At 42.8% G+C, this 20,800-nt stretch overlaps 2 protein-coding genes across 4 annotated transcripts in view; both read left to right on the top strand.

The window, feature by feature from the left end:
- Positions 1-20,800, top strand: part of DROSHA (drosha ribonuclease III) — a 130,546-nt gene that overhangs the window by 9,401 nt on the left and 100,345 nt on the right. For 2 of the 3 annotated variants that reach the window (XM_082650266.1, XM_082650265.1), the window contains exons 6-10: positions 4,792-4,902; positions 5,124-5,355; positions 9,602-9,743; positions 11,527-11,681; positions 14,676-14,756. In XM_082650266.1, coding sequence (XP_082506392.1) covers positions 4,792-4,902; positions 5,124-5,355; positions 9,602-9,743; positions 11,527-11,681; positions 14,676-14,756 — 721 coding nt within the window. The remainder of the gene's footprint in view (positions 1-4,791; positions 4,903-5,123; positions 5,356-9,601; positions 9,744-11,526; positions 11,682-14,675; positions 14,757-20,800) is intronic. The other variant, XM_082650267.1, reaches the window with a different exon arrangement.
- Positions 8,304-9,446, top strand: LOC309820482 (ATP synthase subunit g, mitochondrial-like). The gene has a single exon (XM_082651273.1). It carries the CDS (start codon positions 8,359-8,361, stop codon positions 8,668-8,670), a length of 312 nt encoding a protein of 103 aa, XP_082507399.1. The 5' UTR covers positions 8,304-8,358; the 3' UTR covers positions 8,671-9,446.

Genomic DNA, 20,800 nt, shown 5'->3' with positions numbered 1-20,800 from the left:
AGATAAAAGAAATTAATGAAATAGAAAATAGAACTGAAGTACTATAATAATATTTGTAAATAAATGCAAGATTTCTTTGAAAGGCCGTACAATTTAAAAAGTGGCAAATCAAGAAAAGAAATACATACATTCCCTTAAGTATAAGAAATTATACTTTAAACCTCCTTCATTCCTGTATTATTACAGGAATGAAGGAGGTTTAAAAATTATTGTATGTTGGTATAAGTACAGATATTTTATTTGAGAGATTTAAAAACTTGGATGTGATGGGTTGTTTTCTATGAAAACAAAAATTGCAAACCTTACACAAGAAGCAGAAAATTTTAATAGGCTGATAACCATGGAAAAAAGTTGAAGAAGGTGAATTTGTGCCACTTTCAAAAAAGTTTTAAACTATTTTAGAACACTGATGAAGATGGAAGGAAAGCTCAGCGCGTGCTGTGATACCAGGAGAATCCAAATGGCAAAACCTAATCAATGAAAAGAAACCACAAAACAATCTCATATGAATAGGGATATGAAAATACTGATTAGTATATTAGCAAGTTTTCAGTTGTGTGTTAAAATAATTGAGAGATTATTCCAAGATTGCATGGGAAGATAGGTTAATATTAGGAGATTTGTAACTGTAATCCTTTGTGTCAGAATCTGTAGGGTTATCTCAGTACCTGCCTATTAGATATTTAAAATAAAGTCACATCCATTTATGAGTAGAAACTGGTAAACCTCGAGTATAAGCAGACTTCTTCAACATGATGAGAACATTATCTCGTGACGAACATGATTGATACCATCTCAGAAGAGCCAAATTCAATGTTGGAACCTTATAGACCTTCCCATACACATTAAAAGGGGTCCTGTAAATCATTGAGGATCCACATTAAATAAAGACAAGGGGGCCCAATTGCCTACCACTGTCACCTGATGCATAGCTAAATCAACAAGCAAACGAAAAACATTGCATCCTTGTGTGTTCCAGGTATTGTACTGGTACGGTGGTATAGTCATTAACAAGAGTCCCCACTTTTCAGGAATAAGAAAGTTAAGTACTGTGAGAAGTGCTTTTGGTAGAGCAATTAATTACATGTTGCTCTGGGAACACAGCAGTCGATAACTCAGTTTAGGGTAGTCACAGAGAAATTGACATTTTACTGATACCTAGAGTATGAGTAGGAATGCATGAGGGAAGGGGGATGGTAGGGGAAGAGAGAGAGCAGGTGTGAAGGTTGCAGTATGGAGAATTGGTCTCAGAGGATCAAGCCTCGAGGTAGGGAAATGAGTTTAGAAGGCTTTTGTTAGTAATCCACAGAAGAAATGGTTGTGCCTAGACCGGCACAGTGACAGTGGCGATGGGGAAAGATAGAGGTAATTGAGAGATCGATGAGGGACGCAGGAGGACTTGATAACTGATCGTGAGGAAGAGGCGGCAGCAGTCATCATCGAGGTCTGGTGTTCCCCTTTGAGGGCTGGGAACACTCAGAAACAGGTAAAGAAAGTTCAGTTCGGGGCAAGTGGGATTTGAGAATCTGTGAGACAACCAGATGGAATTGTGTGGTAGTTATTTGGACACAGAGGTGCAAGGTTCAGAAAAGAGATCCTAGCTGGAAATACTAAATGCCATGGATTAGACGAGGTCAGCTGGGAAGTTTGTTCAGTGAGAAAAAGGGCCTGAGGAGGAGGAGAAGAAGGAGGGGATGAGAATAGGAAACAAGTCAAGATACTGCGTTGGTGGAAATCATTGAGGACCCGTCTGAGGCTGATGGTTTTTAATGTGCTGTGCTAGAAATCTCTTCAGTCTGCTGGTTTCTTCCCCATGCCCAGTAGCTTGTGGAGAAGGCAGAGACTTGGATTCTGTGAGTGTAACTAATGCAGTAGATGAGAAAATAAAAATTACAGATGTAAATCCTGTAAAGGAGGGAGAGTTATCATAGTTGTAATATAGCATCTTGTTAAAAAACAATTTCGAGTTTGGGTTTTGAAATTTGAAATTCCTGAGACACCTACCTAAAAAAGATGTTTTGTTCCTGTTTTGAAATGTCCCTCTCAAAGTGTTAAAAAAAAAAAAAGAAAGAAAGAAAGAAAAGAATACTAATTGTTGTTCACAATAGACAACCCTGACCATCCATTATTCAAGATACCTGCCTAAGGGGATGGGGTGACAATGTCTTCTGCCTGTGTTTCTTGATGATAATAATAAACATTTGGTGGGATTTTTAGTACATGTCAAAATGTCTGTGTCAAACAACCATATTAGCATTTAACTACCACTTATTAGCTGTGTGATAGTGGGCGAGTGATATAATTTCTAATTGTTTCCTCTCTAGGGGATGTTTATATCTGCCTCAGGATTCTTGTAAGGATTAAGTGTGTCAGGGTGCTTACAAGAGTGTCAGGCTCTTAGGAAGCACCACAAATGAATAAACAAACAAACAAACGAAACCACACCACTGGGAGCCAAGATTTGCCATTATTAGCTAATGATATTATCAGGAAAATTCAAGAGAATTAGCTAAGAAACATGAGAATTAACTCACTGAAGTTATAAAATAAACATACTATAATTAATAGCCTTCCTAAATACTAGTAATACCTACTTGGAAAATATAACAGGGAAAAAAATGTAGATTGACTACAGAAAATTTAAATTAATAAAAATTAAATATCTTATTAAACTTAAAAAATATATAGATCAATGGGAAGAAAACTTCCCATTGTAAGTGTAGTAGATGACAAAGAAGCTGATGTAAATGAATGGAGGGCATGCCATATTCCTGTAGTGGAAGTGGAAGACAGGGTTATAAAATACCAGTTTTCTTCCAAAAACAGCTGTAGTTTTTGGCGGCATTGGTGGTATAGTGGTGAGTATAGATGCCTTCCAAAAAATCTATTTTAATGTAAGTTCGGTTGAAGTACCAGTTTTAGTAATCTAAAATTCTTCTTTGGAATAGAAGTGAGTATAATGAAGAAAAATAATAATGCACAATTTGGTATGGATATAGATAGATGAATGAAACAAATATTGAACAACTTTCAAGTATATATAAAATTTTACATCTATCATGGAGCTGTTTTTTCAAATCAGAGGAGAAACTGACGTGGGAACAATTAGCAAGCCATATGGAAAAAAAATTGAATTCAGGTTTCTGCCTTAGGTCTTGGACAGATACAGTAAAAAAATTTAATGTTAAAAGTAACTGAAGAAAATATAAAATATTTATTTAACCTTGGGATGGGAAAGGATTATAAGCGTAACACTAAGACTGGAAACAGAAACAAAAAAATCTCTAGATTTGGCCATATAAAAATTGTATGTAGCCATAAGCAGAATTATAAGGAAAACAAAAAACTGACAAAGGTTACATTACATATGACAGCAGACAGGTGATTATTTTAATAAAAAACTCTTTCAATAAACAAAAAAGACTATAATCCTAATTTTAAAAATATTGGCATGGCATATTGACTCAGATGTTCAGAAAAGAAGTGAATGTGAAACGTGTCATTTCAGTAGTGACGAATTAAATGAGATACTCTTCATAAGAATGGAAAAGATTAAAAACAATCATGTTGACAAGATGTGTAGAAATGGGAAATCACATATGGTTTTGATGGTAATCTAAACTGGTACTGCCTATCTGTAGAGAAGCCTTAAAAAAAGTACACACTCTGTGTGTGAAATAATCTGACAAGTCTGCAGAGAACCCAAGTGTGTTTACAGTAGCATTGTTTACAGTGGCAAAAAAAAAAAATAGTAACAACCTAAGTGACCGATCAGATTTGTCAAATTATGGTATATACATATAAAAGAATAATATGAACTTATTAAAAATGGTTCAGATATAGATGTATTGAAGTAGAATGATGTTCCTGATTTACTGCTGAGTTGCGGAGAGCAGGCTATAGAGTTTCTTTTTTGTTAAAACTTGTATGTTTACATATCTGTATCTTTTAATACATTTGTGAAATATAGTGGTTCTCTCTGAGTGGTGTTACAGGTGATTTTTGTCTTGTTTTTGTTAATGCTTTATTATTTTTCTACAGTGAACATACATACATTTTACTTCACAGTACATTTTTTTTCTGGTAACAAACCTAGTGATGTACATGTAATATTTGGAAGTTTTCTCAATAAGTAATATATATAACCCTTCTAATCACTCACCCTTTTCCCCCTGATGTATACACACTCACACTTACCCTGTCATAAAATCAAGAGTGAATGGTAGAGTTGATGGAAAAAGTTAATTTATGACTTTGACCCAGGTGTAAACTTTCTTGGATAATAGTGACGATTATTATCAGGTTGCCAGGCAACACTAATAAAGCAGTTACTCTCCTTGGCTGGATTCTCAAGGCCTTTATGGTTTCACCTGAATTTCTTGGGCTTAATTTAAAACCTATCCTATAAGTTTTTCCCTCCAAGCACATCCATAGGCTGGGCCTTTGCAAATTTCATGCCCCAGAGATTCAAGGAGATAGAATTGCTTTTTTCCTTTTTAATTGAGTTAGTATTTGTGGGGATTCGAATTAGGCAAAGTGGTGGTTCATTAAGCAGTAATACCCAAGTGTGCCCTTCCAGAGAGATGCTTAGGGATAGTATAACTGGTTCACTCTTGGATTATGGTCCTCAGGCTAAATTTATGGCCAAGTTGAGACCATGTTTTGTGAAGATATTTTTCTTTTTTCTTGGCAAAGCAGGATGTAGAGGATTCAAAACTAGTATGCTCAATGCTGAGATTGTCTATATATGTGGAGATTTCCAAATATTTCCCAGATATCTTTCTCTTCCAGGAGTTATGGTTTGCCGGGTGCTTCTGAACCTCCTGGATGCACACCAGAATTATCTGGGGAGATTATTAAAAATACAGATTCTTGGGCCCCACCCCTGGAGACTGTGAATCAGTAAGTAGATCTGGGGTAGGGCCTGGGAATTTGTATTTTTAAACAAATAACTTCAGGTGATTCTGATGTCACCAGACTGGTGTCAGGGGGTCACTGGTGAATATGGTGGTTTGCCATGACGTTTTTCTTTTAGGTAAAAAATGAACTAAAGAGGTGAAATAGAACAGTTTTACAATGGATGAACATTTTTAATAATTAGCCTCCTTCGTCCCCTTTTGAAGTCGCTCCCCAAGTAGGGAGAAGAAGAGAGCTCGTTGGGAGGAAGAAAAAGACAGATGGAGTGACAACCAGAGCTCCGGCAAAGAGAAGAATGGTAGCTCAGTCAAGGAAAGAGAGCCGGAGGAGTTGCTGCCCGACAGAAACGAGGAGGAAGACGACGAGCTCCTTAAGCCTGTGTGGATCCGATGCACCCACTCAGAAAGCTACTACTCCAGTGACCCCATGGATCAGGTGGTAGGTCTGAAGTAGGAGAGAAGCTGTGGACCAGAGCTGCTCAGCCTCGGTACTATGGGCATCTTGGGCCAGATAATTCCTTGTGGCGGGGCCCGCCCTGTGCATTGTCAGATGTTGAGCAGCATCTCTGGGCTCTACGCACTGGAGGCCAGTAGCACCCTCTGCTCGTTGTGATAACCAAAGCTGTCCTCTGATATTGCCACATGTCCCCTGGGGGTGACAGAATACCCCTCCCCGCCCCCTCCGGTTGAGAACCACTGCTGTAGACCAAAGCTGCTTTACAAACGCAAGAGTGCAGCAGGTTAATGAAAGGATCTCTGCATTCTGCACTTTTTATGACACTGCTAGTCTTAATACTGGTGGTTTTGTAAGCCCTCACTCATAGCTGCTTTATGCCTTTTGTGATCTATAGCCTTGTGTGTGTGTGTGTGTGTGTTTTCCCCTCAAAATGAGAAGCAAGGGAGAATTGAGTTTGTCTCTTACAAGTCTATCCTTGACCAAAGGTAGCCATAGCAAGTTTCCCGAGCACATTGCTGGTTTTGTGGAGTGGCAGGTGTCATTGCCTTTGGTGGGCTCTCGAGAGACTCAGCACACGTGCTGTGGGAGATGGGGCTCCTGGGGCTCGGCAGCCGCACCTCATTGAAGTGGGGACCCCACGACCTCCATATGCTCACTTCTTTTCTTTCTTCCATCTCCATTTTATTTTCTGTCACTCTCCTTTCTTTTTTCTCTTTCTCTCTCCCAATAGGTGTCATGCCTCTATCCCATTAATTTAGGTGTATTTGCCATGCGATGGACGTACAGTAATGTTCATTGATTAAATGAATGAGTGAAGGAATGGATATCTACAGATTTAGGACAGAAGAGCTTGCAGATGTTAGGTTTAGTGAGTGGGGTAGATAAGAGAGCATAGCAGTTGTCTGGAATTTTGTAAACATAGCTTTGACTTGGACTGGGCCCTTATCTATGGGGAACTAGAGAGGAGACTCCCTTGCCTTTGAAAAAAGGGTCTGAGAAATCTTTCCTGGTGGCATGATATTTTACTTGATAAAGTAAAGCAGAGTTTTAAATCATAGTTCACGTGATACAGGGAGGGAGAAACTCACATACGGAGCACTGTTTGGTGTCGAAACTTTACTCCATGAATCTCAGATTATCTCATTTAATCCTTAAAACATCCCTGGAAAGAAGGCATCTGTTACTTCAGAATGTTGCTGTAAATAAGAATACTTGACTAATCGTGACTTAAACTCGCTGGGTTTATTTTTCTCAACAAGCTGTCTGGAGGGAGGTGGTGGCTGGTGTGCATTTAGTGGATCAGCGATGGCAGGGTCCTAGGTTGGCATTGCTGTCTTCTGGAGGGTCCACCACGGTTGCAGGATGCCTGCGGCAGCTCCAGGCATCACGTCTTTACACACCTCTGTCCAGACACAGATGCAGAGGGCAGTGTTGGGTGGAGCCTCGGGTGCCTGGGGATCTTTTCTTCCATCACTTTGCCCAGAACCGCGTCGTGTGTTCTCCCCACGGATTCGTTTTCCATCTCTTCTGTAACTAATTTCCACAGACTTCACGGCTTAAAACAATACATTTATTACCTCACAGTTCTGTAGGTCAGAAGTCAAACTTGGGTCTCACTGGCTAAATTGAGGTACCAGCAGGGTTTCATTCCTTTCTGGAGGGAGCCTGTTGTCTTGCCCATTCAGGTTGTTGGCAGAGTTCAGTTCCTTGTGGCTGTAGGATGGAGGTCCTTGTTTCCTTGCTGGCTGGCAGGTAAGGGCTGTTTCCAGCTTCTAGAGGCCATGTGCATTCCTTGGCCCGTGGACCCCTTCATTCATCTTCAAAGCCAGCAGCCAGTGGGTCGAGTCCCTCTTGTGCTTTGAATATCTCCTGCCTCTTTTTCCATTGCATCTCTGAATCCTGTTGGGAGAGGTTCTCTGCTTTTAAAGGCTCATATTAGGTTGGGCCCACCCACATTATCCCATCTCAAATTCTGTAGCCTTAATCACATCTGCAAAGTCCTTTCTGCCATGTAAGGTAATGTGTTCATTTTCCAGGGATTAGGACAGAGGCATTTTAGGGGTAGGGGGACTGTGGCTCAGCCTGCCTTCTGAGATCATGAGTTTTCTGCCCCAAATCTGAAGGGAATCATGGTTCTCTAAGCAAGGAGGAATGGCAGAATGGCTGCCATGGGTATTATTATTATTGAAATAACAAAGTTGAAGGCACTGAGGTTCAGCATTTAAACAGGCAGAGCTCTATTTTTCCCCCTCACCTTTTTGTGGGCGTATTAAAACTCCAGTGTAGAAGGAAGGCAGATAAACCAGAAGCCCAATATTGGCCTTTGTGTTTGTGCAGCGTTGGGGCAGAGAGACAGTAAGAATGTCAGAGCTATCCCAGCATCGCCAGTGTCAGTAATGAGCCGGGGCTGAGGAAGAGCAGTTACCCCCTTTTGGGGTAACTGCAGATTTTATGATTTAATATTCATTTTATGTCTGAAAGGTACATTTTGAAAATTACTAAGTCAGAGAGTATGGACATTTAAAGTGATTTTCAACCTGGGAGGAGAGTGGGGAAAAGTGGAACACTTCCTCTAGGAATGCATTGCAGAACCTTGTGTTTGTGGAGTGTGTGTGTGTGTCCCTGTGTTTATGGGGTGCATGTGTTTGTGGCGGTCATTAGATTAATGTGGGATATAGACTATCAGTGACTTTCAGTAGGGGAGGAGTATATGTTCCCTAGCAGGGTGTCAGGTGTCATGAATTCTCAGGGGTTTATGATTTTTTTTGTTGTTGTTATATCAAAAGAGCATAGATAAACTTTTCTAACGTTTCTGAATGTTGGCAATGTGCATTTTCCTGAGGACTTTGTCGACCATAAATGTGTGTGTGTGATTCAGAGCATCATTGCCAGCACTGGGCATTTTGCTTTTAAATGTTTATTAGCCTTCCGGGAGGGTGACATTCAGCCGGCCGGTCGGCGCGACGGGCTTTCCGTCCTAGAACCATGGCCCAGTTTGTCCGTAACCTCGTGGAGAAGGCCCCGGCGCTGGTCAGCGCTGCTGTGACTTACTTGAAGCCTCGATTGGCCACATTTTGGCACTATGCCAAGGTTGAGCTGGTTCCTCCAACCCCTGCTGAGATCCCTACAGCTATTCAGAGCTTGAAAAAAATTATCAATAGTGCTCAAACTGGTAGCTTCAAACAGCTTACAGTTAAGGAAGCTCTACTGAATGGTTTGGTGGCCACTGAGGTGTGGATGTGGTTTTATGTTGGCGAGATCATAGGCAAGCGTGGCATCATTGGCTATGATGTTTGAAGACCAGTCTTTGCTTTATTATTTGGGTGTTCTTGGACCATGTGTGAGCAGACTGCTATTTGAATAAAATAAGACAATGTGTCAAAATCAGTGTTTTCTCTATCAAGCACTACATGGAAGGTCACAATTTCTCTTGATATTAAGTTGGGTTGTCTTTTGCTTTAATACATTAATACAGCTCTAAATGCATGTCTTTGCTTAGCCTGAAATTGGAAAGGATAGATATGAATATACCAACCTGGTACATGTATATATGAGGATAGCATTTTACTTTGAAGTCTTGAAATAAATGATATTTAAGCTTAATTTTAGAAAAGTTGGGGAAAGGCTTTGAGAAAACAAGAACTTGTTCCAGTAGGAGAAAAATAATACCATGTGCCAAACATGGAATATACTAGTTAAATCACCTAGTATAAAGAATACAATTTGGACTGTTTTTCTTTGCTAAAATCAGAGAAAGACCCCTTTGACAACAGCTGTGTCTGTAAATGTAGGGGTACTTTTTGTCAATTTGAATATAGCTTCCCCAAAAGAGACCAGCTGGGTGATATTCTGTGTGTCTTTGTAACATCTTTAACACTAGGACAGAGAATGAAAGCAATGACCTATGTTTTCAGTTTAATTTTGATATGTTATTAACCTGTCTTTTTTTTTTAAAGACCTACCTTTACAAAAATAAAATATCCTATAGATATTTAACAGGATTATAGTTTAGTATCGTCCATGGGTCAAAATAATATATTATGTCCTGAAATAAATACAAGTGATTGGTATCAGTCTGTAAAAAAAAAAAAAAAAATGTTTATTAAATCGAGGGTTGAAAAATGGCACCTTGCTAGTACAAATCTTTGGTTACTGGTGAGCTCTTATTGTCTCTTTGGTATGACTATTATTAATACAGTTCCTAATATTGATCCTTTATTTTTCAAAGGGAGATTCTACGGTAGTTGGAACAAGTAGGCTCCGCGACTTATATGACAAATTTGAGGAAGAGTTGGGGAGCAGGCAAGAGAAGGCCAAAGCTGCTAGACCCCCATGGGAGCCTCCCAAGACGAAGCTAGATGAAGATTTAGGTGAGTCACAAGGCACTAGACCGAGATCCTGTGCTCTTTTATTATTGCTTAATCCTGAACTTTTGGGATATGTCCTTGAGAGTCCCAGATTGAAATTTCCTCTTGCCCGTTTGGTTCTCCTAATTACAGTCAGCAAATACATAGCAGTGAAACTTTCTTCTTTCTGATCTTATTTTTCCTTAGTTACATTCAGCAGAATACATAAGAGATCTCATTTGCAAGGTGTGCTGACAGTTGTGTCTCCTGTAGAATCGTCTTTTGTCTTAATCAGAAAGGACCATTGTCCAGCCTCCCATCAAAAGCAGGAGCCTGTTCCTGTGCCTCGGGCCTCTGATTGGCAGGCATTCCCTGTGGCCATCCCCACTGCCAGGGTGCTCCTGGTTTGATGAGAAACTCCAGCTATAGCCCAGCTCTGTTTGAAGGTTTCTCTCTCTTCACAAAGTTTTCATAACTTTCTTATATGGTGATGTCTTGTCTGTTCGCAGACAAGACATTCAGCATGCCTTTTCCTGCGTGTTCTCTGGCTCTCATCTGTCTACTTTCATTATGTCTCCCTCGCTGAGAGGCAGTGTCCATGGTGGGGAAGAGCACTGACTGCACCAGCTGACCTGGGTTTGAATCCTTGCTCCACTACTTGAAAAGTGCGATCTCGGGCAAGTGATTTAATCTCTCTGTGCCTTACTTTTCTCATCTGTAAAAGAGGGATGACAGCCTCCATCTCACACAGTACACTCGAAAATACAACCATGTACGGGTTCCTTATTACTATGCTGTACTACGTTAATCTCTTGTAGCATTAGTCAAAGTTCTAGGTCTTTTTTTTTTTTTTTAAGTGTGGTAAAATACTAACAACATGTACATAAGACACATAAGATGTACTGTTTAACCATTTTTGAATGTACGGCTCAGTAGTGTTAAGTACATTCACATTGTTGTGCAAACAACCTCCAGAACTCTTTTCATCTTGCTAAACTGACACTCTATCCACATTAAGGAACAACTCCCCAGTCCTCCCTCCCCCAGCCCCTGGCAACCACCATTCTACTTTCTGTCTCCATGAATTTGACTACTCTAGGTACCTCATATAAGTAGAATCACACCATATTTGTCTTTTTGTGGCAGGCTTGTTTCATTAGCATAATTCTTGGTCTGTTTTTATCCAGTCATTTCCAAGGACTAAAATCTTCTGTTGCTACCATCGAGAGAAAAACATTTACAATCTTCAGTCTGACGTTCAGAGCCTGGCATTCATGACATTTGAGCCCTTCACTTCCAGGTTTTTCCGTGAGACCTTTGCTCCAGCCAGATTCCACCCATGCTCTTGCCTCTGTGCTTTTGCCTGCAGCACCCCATCTGTGTTCCTTTCCGCCTCATCAGCCTAACCCCACCCCCACTCCATGCCTTGGTCGTATGTACCCCTTCTAGGAAATCCTCAGTGACCTTTCCGGACCAGTGTGGATTCACGGCACCTTTCTGAATGTGAAACTTTATACTGCTACAGTGGTTTGCATTTTCTCTGGCGTTGTTCATCAGGTCTTTCTTTGTAAAAATATTTGATTCTTTGCTTCCCCCACTAGACTGTGACTTAGGATTATGGACTCTATTATTTTTCATGGGGTTGCTTAGCAGAGTTCTAGTATGGAGTAGGCACTCGAATATTTGCTGGGAGATAAACAGCTCTCCTTATATTTAGAGGTTTGGGTCATTAGAAAGTAAGTCTCCAGGTAGAACCAGCTTGCAGATTGCTTCAGCATCTCTCCATGTTTTCCCCTCACCACTATAGAGAGTTCCAGCGAATCCGAATGTGAGTCCGATGAGGACAGCACCTGTTCTAGCAGCTCAGACTCTGAAGTTTTCGACGTCATTGCAGAAATCAAACGCAAAAAGGCCCATCCTGACCGACTTCACGATGAACTTTGGTACAATGACCCAGGCCAGGTATGAAGGCTTTTATGTTCTTGCTGTGAAGGTTGCGGACATACACATCACGTTTATGACTCTAGGCTCAGAAGATGCATGTTAGCTGGCACTGAAACTGAATTTTCCTCAGGGTTGAGTGTCATTCTTCACAGCTTATTTCTTTTCAGCTTCTGAGTTCAGCTCCAAAGCATAAGCACCAGAGCAAGTGTTCCTTGAATCATGTTTGATGATGTTGGTAAAATCCTGTGTTGGGGAGCAGGATGATGGTGCTGCCACATTAAACTTTCAGTAAATGGAAGGAGATGAGTGGTGGGTTAGGGAGAGAGCACTTGTAGTTCTTTCTAAAAGCAGTTCATCTGGGGGCTTCCCTGGTGGCGCAGTGGTTGAGAGTCTGCCTGCCGATGCAGGGGACACGGGTTTGTGCCCCGGTCCGGGAGGATCCCACATGCCACAGAGCGGCTGGGCCCGTGAGCCATGGCTGCTGAGACTGTGCGTCCGGAGCCTGTGCTCCACAACGGGAGAGGCCACAACAGTGAGAGGCCCGCGTACTGCAAAAAAAAAAAAAAAAAAAAAAAGCAGTTTATCTGTAAGTTATCTTGCAGCCATCCAGTAAACAGTGTCCCAAGTCCTGTAAGATTCCGTAATTCCTAGTTGGTAGTAGTCACAATGTCTTATAACTTCTCTTTCTTGTTAATAAGCATGTTTGAGCTAATTACATCATGGCTGGACATAATTGTTTTTATTTTTGCTTACTATTTTATTATGAACTAATACATAATACAAAATATTAATAGTATCTATAAAAGATTTGTATTTTACAAATATACAGTACATACAAAAATAGTATCTTTAATGCATATGAAGTTATCAAGCATAATAAAACATATCTCTATAAAAAGATAATTTAAAACTTATGTTTTATACATAAATTCATACCATTGTCTATTATTTTGAATGCTCTTCTTCTGGTACTTATTAGATGACAGCTATCTAAATTTTTTTTCTTGATAGAATTAATATAGTTAGAATGCCTGACAGAAGTGTACTTTCTCTGAGAACTGCTCTCTGAGAATTGAGCAGAAATGTTTGCAAATGGTCAGTGCATTTTGAAATCTTACTTTGATATATTAATCATGTGTATGATCTCTTTAAACAGCTTTAGTGAGTTATAATTCACATACCATACAATTCACACAATTAAAATGTACATTTCAGTGTTTTTATGTATATTCACAGGAATATGTGCAATCATCATCACAATCTAATTTTAGAGCATTTTTGTGTCCCCTAAGAGAACTCCTGTGTCCATCAGTCACTCCCCTTACCGTGTGGTCATATCAAGAAACCTATTCCTTGGTTTCTGTGGGTTCTTATTCCTGTCAGAGATTTACCAGGGCCTTCTGTACAGTCTCAACATTGTGTTTACTCTGTGGTTTTGCGTCCTCTGTACAGTTGAGCCTTATAAAGGGCTGATCTGCATTGGGGCCCAGACCCTGGTAAAAGGCAGGAATGTATGATGTCTATCTCACTTCTCCTAAGTGAGCACTGAGTGATTTTTCCACATTTTTCATCACAACAGGTTGTGCCCAGCATTACGAATGTGTTGTGACTTTTGAGGGAACTCCATCACATCTCTGTTTGCCAGCTTTTACTTTGGATAATATCTTAATGTGATTTTTGTTTGTTTGTTTTAGGTAGCCACGTTATTCCTCTGCTGTACCACCTGGAGCCTTTAGATTTCCCAAAAGGATAAAGAAAGTTACAGATTTTTACTTTAAATTTCTTTTCAAAGTTTAATGAGATATTTTCATTGGGCACGAGTTACAAATCCCTGGAAATCGAAAGAAATATGTGTGTGTATATAGAATATATTTGTCCCATAATATGTGTCATATTTATAAATTATACATTTTAATTAATACAAAGAAAGTGAGAAATGGAACTCCACTTCCCCATACTCTAAACTGATGTTCTCGTGTCCTTTTTGATTCCATATTAACCATTTATATTGAATAAACTCATGAAATTGGCTTTTAAGGCCCTTTAAGATTTTGACCTCAATTCTGCGTTTTTGGTTTTCTCACTCACACATATGGTCCGTTCCATTTAGATGGGTCTCAATCTCATGTCCCTGGAGCATAACATAGGATTTCTTCCTTCTCTCTTTTCTCTCATGCTGGTGCCTCATGTAGAATAGCCACCTTCTTTTCCCGTCCTGTTCAACCCTTCACATTTTGGTTTCTTGAAGCCTGGACATTTTTCCTTTTTCTTTAAAATTACTAAGCATTTCATATGTGTGTTATTTCTCCCATGTGGTGTAAGTATTCCTAGTGCTTGCTTCAGCAGTGCATACACTAAAATTAGAATAAGTATTCCTTGACTATGTGGACCCTTAGCTATGTATCACCCTCCTTCTCCCCTTTCTACCCAAGAGGCATTCAGGATTATTCACTTATTGAATCATGTGGGTGGAATTCATGGCAGTAAAATGAATTCAGGTGAACAAACATATACAGACTCACCTGATTAGTGTTGAAAGTTTTTCTGGTTCAGGTAGGCATTTTCTTCCCTCTGCTTCAGATACCTTTAGGTCTGTCTTTGAAAACATTTAATCTGCAGGTCACCTTCAGACCATTCTTTGTGTTCCTTCAGAATATAAAATAGGCTTTTCTTTTGTGAGAGAGTCATTTTTCCTGAAATAAAAAATAGGGGGAACATACTGGAAAGTGATAGGAGAAGATGGGGGCAAACAGGTCTCTGACATTGTTATTTTCTGCTTGGCTGCACAAATAAGTCAGGAATCCAGCGTTGTCATACCATTTCCCTTTATCAGACAATAGAGACAGTTTGCAGCTTTATTGGTTTGGGAACATCCGTTTAATCTTCTAACCGTGACAGCCTCTTCAGAGCTTCGCTACTCATGACATTAAAACCCACACAGTTTCCGAGGCATCATCGTGCATGGAGTGGATTTTCCCCCAGTAAAAACGAATTACATTCTGTTTCTGACAGATGAATGATGGCCCACTCTGCAAATGCAGCGCAAAAGCGAGACGCACGGGAATCAGGCACAGCATTTATCCCGGAGAAGAGGTAACTGGTTCAGGTTATTATATTTGTCAGCGCTGAGAAGCCAGAAGTAGACAGATGCTGTTGCTATTCTTTTCCCCGTAAATGAAATAATACCATGGAAATAGTCTTCTCATATTCCCTAATAGTCTCTGTTACTGATAATTGGAGAAGAAACCTACTTGGGTTTTAGAGGTGGAGTGGGAATGTTATCAAGGGAACTTTGGAAGGTTCATTATTTAAAATAGGCAAAGTGAATTTGAGTTGCTTTTTTATTATTTTAAGTATCCTAAAACGGTACATATTGCAGTCTTTTTTCATGTTTTTGTTATAAATGGGTGTGAATCTCCCTGGAGAAATGATCTTACTGAAGTGCTGTAAGGCACATGTCCTTTTTCCTTGGGGACGTGAGTGTACACCGTTGTGTTTGTTAGTCTTTGTCTGTTGTCCCCACTCAACTGGGAGTGGCACACGGACTTGTTTTACCTGTGTCACACCCCAGTCCCTGGGCTGTCAGGAGCGCGCCAAATGTGTCTGCCTGATGAGTTGAATACTTTTACATCATAGAGTTATATATACCTACTCCTGTTAAGTTATTTTCCTTCGTCTTTTTCCCATTATCTTTTATCTTTACAAACTATTCTCTTTAATCCCAGGATTGTCACTTTATGATTCAGCACATTATGTTTAAACATAGTTTATGTAAATCCTTCATTTCTATGTAAAACTTGTTTGAGGCCATAACAGTAATCAGACTAAGGGCTAGGAGCCGATGGAGGATACTTTGAACCACTTGCCTCCCTTTGACCTCGTTTGTCTCTGGCAGTTGGCCAGTGTAGCGAGGGCCTGTGGGACAAGATCTGCTCTCTGTGAGTGTCCATGCGTGTGCTTCAGGCTGGGGTCTCTGCAGGCAGGGCTGCAATGGAGACATTTCACAGGGACCAGGCAAGAAGAGAGTGGGCTTGGGACTGAGCAGAGGCGGAAGTCCACCTGTGATGGGCCTTTAAAGCCGGGCTTGTCGGAATTATCTTGCATGGGGCTGGAGTGGCTGTCATACCTGCATCTCCCTCGTCCCGAGCAAGCTGCCCTAGGAAGGGCACGACTTTGGCGGAGGGAGGGGCTCTGTAGTGGAGGCTCACCTGGAAGGAGCCAATAGCGGCAGGCTGTATGCTGACTGCTTTTCCCACAGCTGGGCAGCAGGCCCTTCCGCGAAGGCAGATTCAGGTGGGCAGTGGTGCTGGCTGAGGACTTCTGGGCAGGCAAACCCATCCTCAGAGTACATGTGGCCCTTTCACAATGGACGGGACCTATGTAGTCAGCATTCCACCAAGTGGTAGTTTGGTCTCCTCCAGGAATGGTGCCATATTGGGGGCCCAGCGTTGGTCATTGGAGGTGGCTGTCTGGACGTTCGGCAGTGGCGGTCAGCTTAGCCAGCTTAGCCTGGGGAAGTGAGGTCCATGCTGTGGGGCTCGTGTGAAGCCTCCGTCTCTGCTACTGTGGCCACTTCGTTCACGTGCCCACCCTGTCTACCCTAGGTGGCTAATGACCGAGGCTGGCCGGCATCATCTGGCCATACCATTTTGTCAGCTAGATGGTTTAGAACCTCTTCCACAGTGGGTGCTCTCCCGTGAACATCCACATGTGATGGAGAGATCATCGTTCTCTCCTGTTTGTCTACCTACAAGTCTCTCCCCCAAGACCTTCTTATCCCTGATCTTCCCATCTTTTTCCTTCTAGGCCTCTGACAGCTGGCATGGCCACTTGCTTCTGCCATGAGTCCATCTATATTCTAGCCTCAGGCTACTTCTCTTTCCACACAGAGTGGATGACCAGGTACACCACCTGAAACTCCGCCCACTGGGAAGATTCTCCCTCATCGCTGTCTCTCAGAGCCATCCCTGAATGAGGCTGCAGCACGGTCCGTTTTCGGCTTGCACCCCCTTTCTGACTGACCTGTTTGCAAACCAAGCTTGGGCTTTTCCTTATGCTTTCATCCTCCCGTCCTTAGTCATCAGCTGAGGGAGGGGAACTGATGCAACGGTGGTGGGCTTGTTCGTGCCCTCTGCTCCTGTGTGTGCTTGGTTCTGGATGTACGCCCCCTCCACCTTACCATGGGTTGTTGCTGGTCCCACCCAAAGTTATGCCAGGGTGGGACTGGCAGAGCCCAGCTTACGATGGGCAGTTCCAGCCACATGTCTGTTTGCTGTCTCTTGGCCATGCCTTCCAGTTCTACCAGGGCCCAGCAGCACCCCGGGAATTGCTTTTCAAAGGCATATGATTCTTCACTATAGATGGCATGGCTTGGCTCCAGAACCCCAGAGACCAGCATTATGATTCTCCCAGTGTGGCCACAAACTCTTCTCGGCATCTTTTCCCACCAACAGTGTGGGATTTGCCGAATTGTATGGCCCCTGCAGCATGGCTGCTTGCACTGCGGTTTGGAACTGCTGAGGCCTTTCTCACTTGAGTCACGCTTACAGCTGGCAGCCTTTTGTGCCACTTTATAAATGGGCTGCAGTAATATTCCTAGCTAAGGACTCCACTGCCTCCTGAGCCCGGGGAGGCCCACCTAGTGTGCTGCTTCCTTCTTCATTGTAGGAGGTGGACGAGGCAATAATTTTGTCTTTTACTTTGGATGGATGTCTTGGAACTCCCCAGAATGCTCCCCTAAAATGGTGCGGCTGGGGTAGACCCTGAATCTTCGCAGGGTTTCTCTCTCACCCTTTGGAGCATATCCATTTTACTAGGGCTCTTAGTTTGCTCAACGTAATAATGTCAAAGATGCGGTGGAGCAATATAACATTCTACAGTATTCCAGAAAGTCAGGGGCACCTTGGACTGTATTATGACAGTGAGTGGGAGAGTGAACCCCGTGGCAAACCCATAAACGTTGTCTGTTCCACGTAAATGTGAACCAGTTCTGATCGGAACTGGTCCTCATCCTGATTGGGATAGAAAAGGATACATTCAGCGGATCAGTTGCCACGTACTTTGTACCTGAGGTCAGATTAATCTGCTATAACTACGCTACGACACCTGGCACAGCAGGTGCAATTAGAGCTACTTGGTTGAGCTTGTGGTGGTATATAGTCATCCGCCAGGATGCATTTGGTTTCTTTAGGGCCCAGACTGGTGAATTAAACAGAGATGTGATAGGGGCAGTCATCCCTGTGTCATTTGGATCCTTAAGGGTGGCACCAATCTCCACCATTCCCCCAGAGTCATACTGTTTTTGAGGTCCGGGTTGGGTGGCTTCTGCTTGACCTTTCCCATCACGATGGCTCTTACTCCACAGATCAAGGACCCAGTGTGAGGTGGCACCGTCTGCCAATTTTGTCAATTCCAGTGGTACACTTGGGAACCAGGGAAATGACCACAGGGTGGATCTGTGGACTCAGTGGACCTACTGTAAGCCAGACCTTGACCAAGATTTTGTTTACTACCTTGGTCTCATCTCCCCCACTCTGACAGGGATACCAGGATGATACGTCCAGTCTCTGAGTATCAATTGATTCTGATGCTGGGTCTAACACTCCTTGAACTGTCTGGCTTCTTCCTTCCCCGGTGTACAGTTATCTGAGCAAAATGGCCGTAGGCCCCTTGGGGGAAGGACAGGGCCATCATGACCCTTTTTGCTGGTGATAATGTTGCAGGGCCCGTCCTCCTGCCTTCTGGCCACCTCTTCAGGCAGTGGATTTCAGTCCAGTAACTTGTCAGGCCTGGAGCCGGGCAAGGGATCATGAGTGTTTGCTGGAGCAGCCTACCTTCAGCCTCTTGGTTATCCAGTCTTGATCACTTCCGTTGGTACAAACTAAGGGAGTACTCTTATCAGCTACCCATTTTTTTTGTACCTAAGGACACGGTGTTGTGAAAACCACTTCCATGACTCTTTGTGGGTTATATCCCCTTGGCTGCCACTTCCGTCTTGCTGGCGATAATGATAATTGTGTGACTTGGCTTCTTATAATGAGCCCCATCATCTGGCCTCTCTTGTTTCAGAGTCCTGTCATCCCTGCTGCTGTAACCACCTCTCTTACAATCAGCCCTGGCCTGCAGAGGAGGCCACCACCGATCGTCCTAGTGATGCTGGTGCCCCTTCACGAGCACATTCCTTTTGGCCTTGGTCAATGGCGTGTCCTCTGGGCCTTCCTATGGAATATGATTATCTGATAATATTTTTCAGTCATAGATACTATATCCATCCCAGCGTACCCATTTCCTTGAATCTCTGAATTCCTTCCTCCTCTGTCGGTCACTGCAGTTTTGGTATTTTCACTTTACTCAGCATGGGCCATCGCTTTTTCATGCTTTTAGGAGATGTCTTAGTAGGGAGTTCTCAGCATCTCCTGACATCCTTGAATCCTGAATGCTCCCAAGTCAGTAAACTCTTCCCTAATTAGCTGTATGTTCTGTTCCTTTTGATCGAGCACTCCCAGCATCTGGTCGTGTGTGGACTCCTGCTGCCGGCACGTGCTGGTGCCAGCTGGTTCTTACAGTTCCTTTGGGATGTTATGTCTCCTCTCAGCACCTTCCCAGCTGTAAAATGTGAAACCAGTTATGCTGTGAAATGACCCTAATTACAGGTCTGTTGTGAGGTCGGGTGCCGGGAGAGTGAGGACAATGTTGCCTTCAGGGGCTTTTGTTGTCTTCAGACGGGTGAGTGCTTGCTCTTAATAGACAAGGATGGGCCACCTCTGAAGAGGCAGAAGGCTTAGAGGCGTCTGAGGAGTCAGAACCTGTATGTCTCATCCCGGGTTTTCATATCCCTGACCTTGGCATAACAGACCTGCCTTGGTTGACTGTTAATTAGCCTTTAAGGTCCACCCACTCGGACAGGTAAGCCCTGGGCTTGGTCCTGGTGCTCTCTGACCTCTCACTGCAGGTGGTAAGAGCCTCTTTGTGTGCAATAGCAGGCTTTCACATCTGGCTTCTAGCTGCCTTTCCTTCTCCTCTGCTGCTGCATTTCTGTAGAGCAGTGGTTCTCTTAAGTGCAGCTCTCCAACTAGTATCAGCATCACCTGGGGCCTTGTTAGAAATGCAGATTCTCAGCCTGCCTCAGCTGCTGACTTAGAAACTTCTGGGCGTGGGGAGCAAGCAATCTGAGCTCACACTAAAGTTTGAAGAGCATGGTAAGGCATCAGTGGTGCTCGGCAGTAGCCGCCCATCCCATTATCCCTACAGCTACCCGTCTCTCATAGTTTTAAACACCTGGTGCATTGCACCTGCTTCCACTGGCACAGTCTCCCAATTCAGCATCTTTGAAAGTTTCAGTTGGCGTGTTATCTGGTGCCAGGGGCTGTGTGCTCCACCAGCCACCATGATGGGTTCCTTTCTGCCAGTTGGATGGTAAGTGATTCAGCTCCAAAACCCTATCTCATCTCCTGCTTTCTTGGATCACTTCTGGTGCCAACTGTCACACGTTGGATTCTCCCAAAGCAGATGCTAAGATGAAGTTTGGGGTGCATGTTTCTTAGGGATCTTCACCTGTGAGAGGAAGAGGATATTAGCAGCATCGGATAGACGGATTAGTCTAACTATGAGTCAGCTCCAGCAAAGCCCCTGTCAACCTGGTGCTGACCCAAGGAATGAGTATTGCCCATTCAAGTCGGGCTGGGGGGCTGGGCCTTTGTACCTCTGCCTCGCTCAGTACACGCCTGACGTCAGGTGAGGGACCTCTGCAGTTGACACAGATCCTGAAGCAGCCGACAACTGGAGACTGCTGTCCACGCTCTTCACAGTAGGCAGCAAGTCCTTCCTTGAAAGATGGTCTGGGTCACCCATCGTTGTGTCTGTCACAGCGTACCCAGTGATTCCACTGATGCTTCTGTTGCTGTTTTCCTTTTCCTGTCTTAAGCTCTCTGCATATTCTGTCCACCACCTCTTGTGCTTCCTGCATTTCTGGTTCCCTCTATTTTTATTCAGCATATTTAACCCTTTCACTTTTTTCCCCTTCCTATTATAACCTACTGCTGTTACTTCTGAGATTATTTTTCTTGCTTTCTGGGGTTTTTTTTTGTTGTTTTTTTAGTTTATTGAGAGGTTAGCCAAAAGTCAATTATTATGTTATT

The sequence above is a fragment of the Grampus griseus genome (genome assembly GCF_964374135.1).
Source record: "Grampus griseus genome assembly, chromosome: 3".
NCBI lineage: Eukaryota > Metazoa > Chordata > Mammalia > Artiodactyla > Delphinidae > Grampus > Grampus griseus.
The sequence above is the reverse complement of the archived record's forward strand: the minus strand, read 5'-3'. Positions and strand labels throughout refer to the sequence as shown.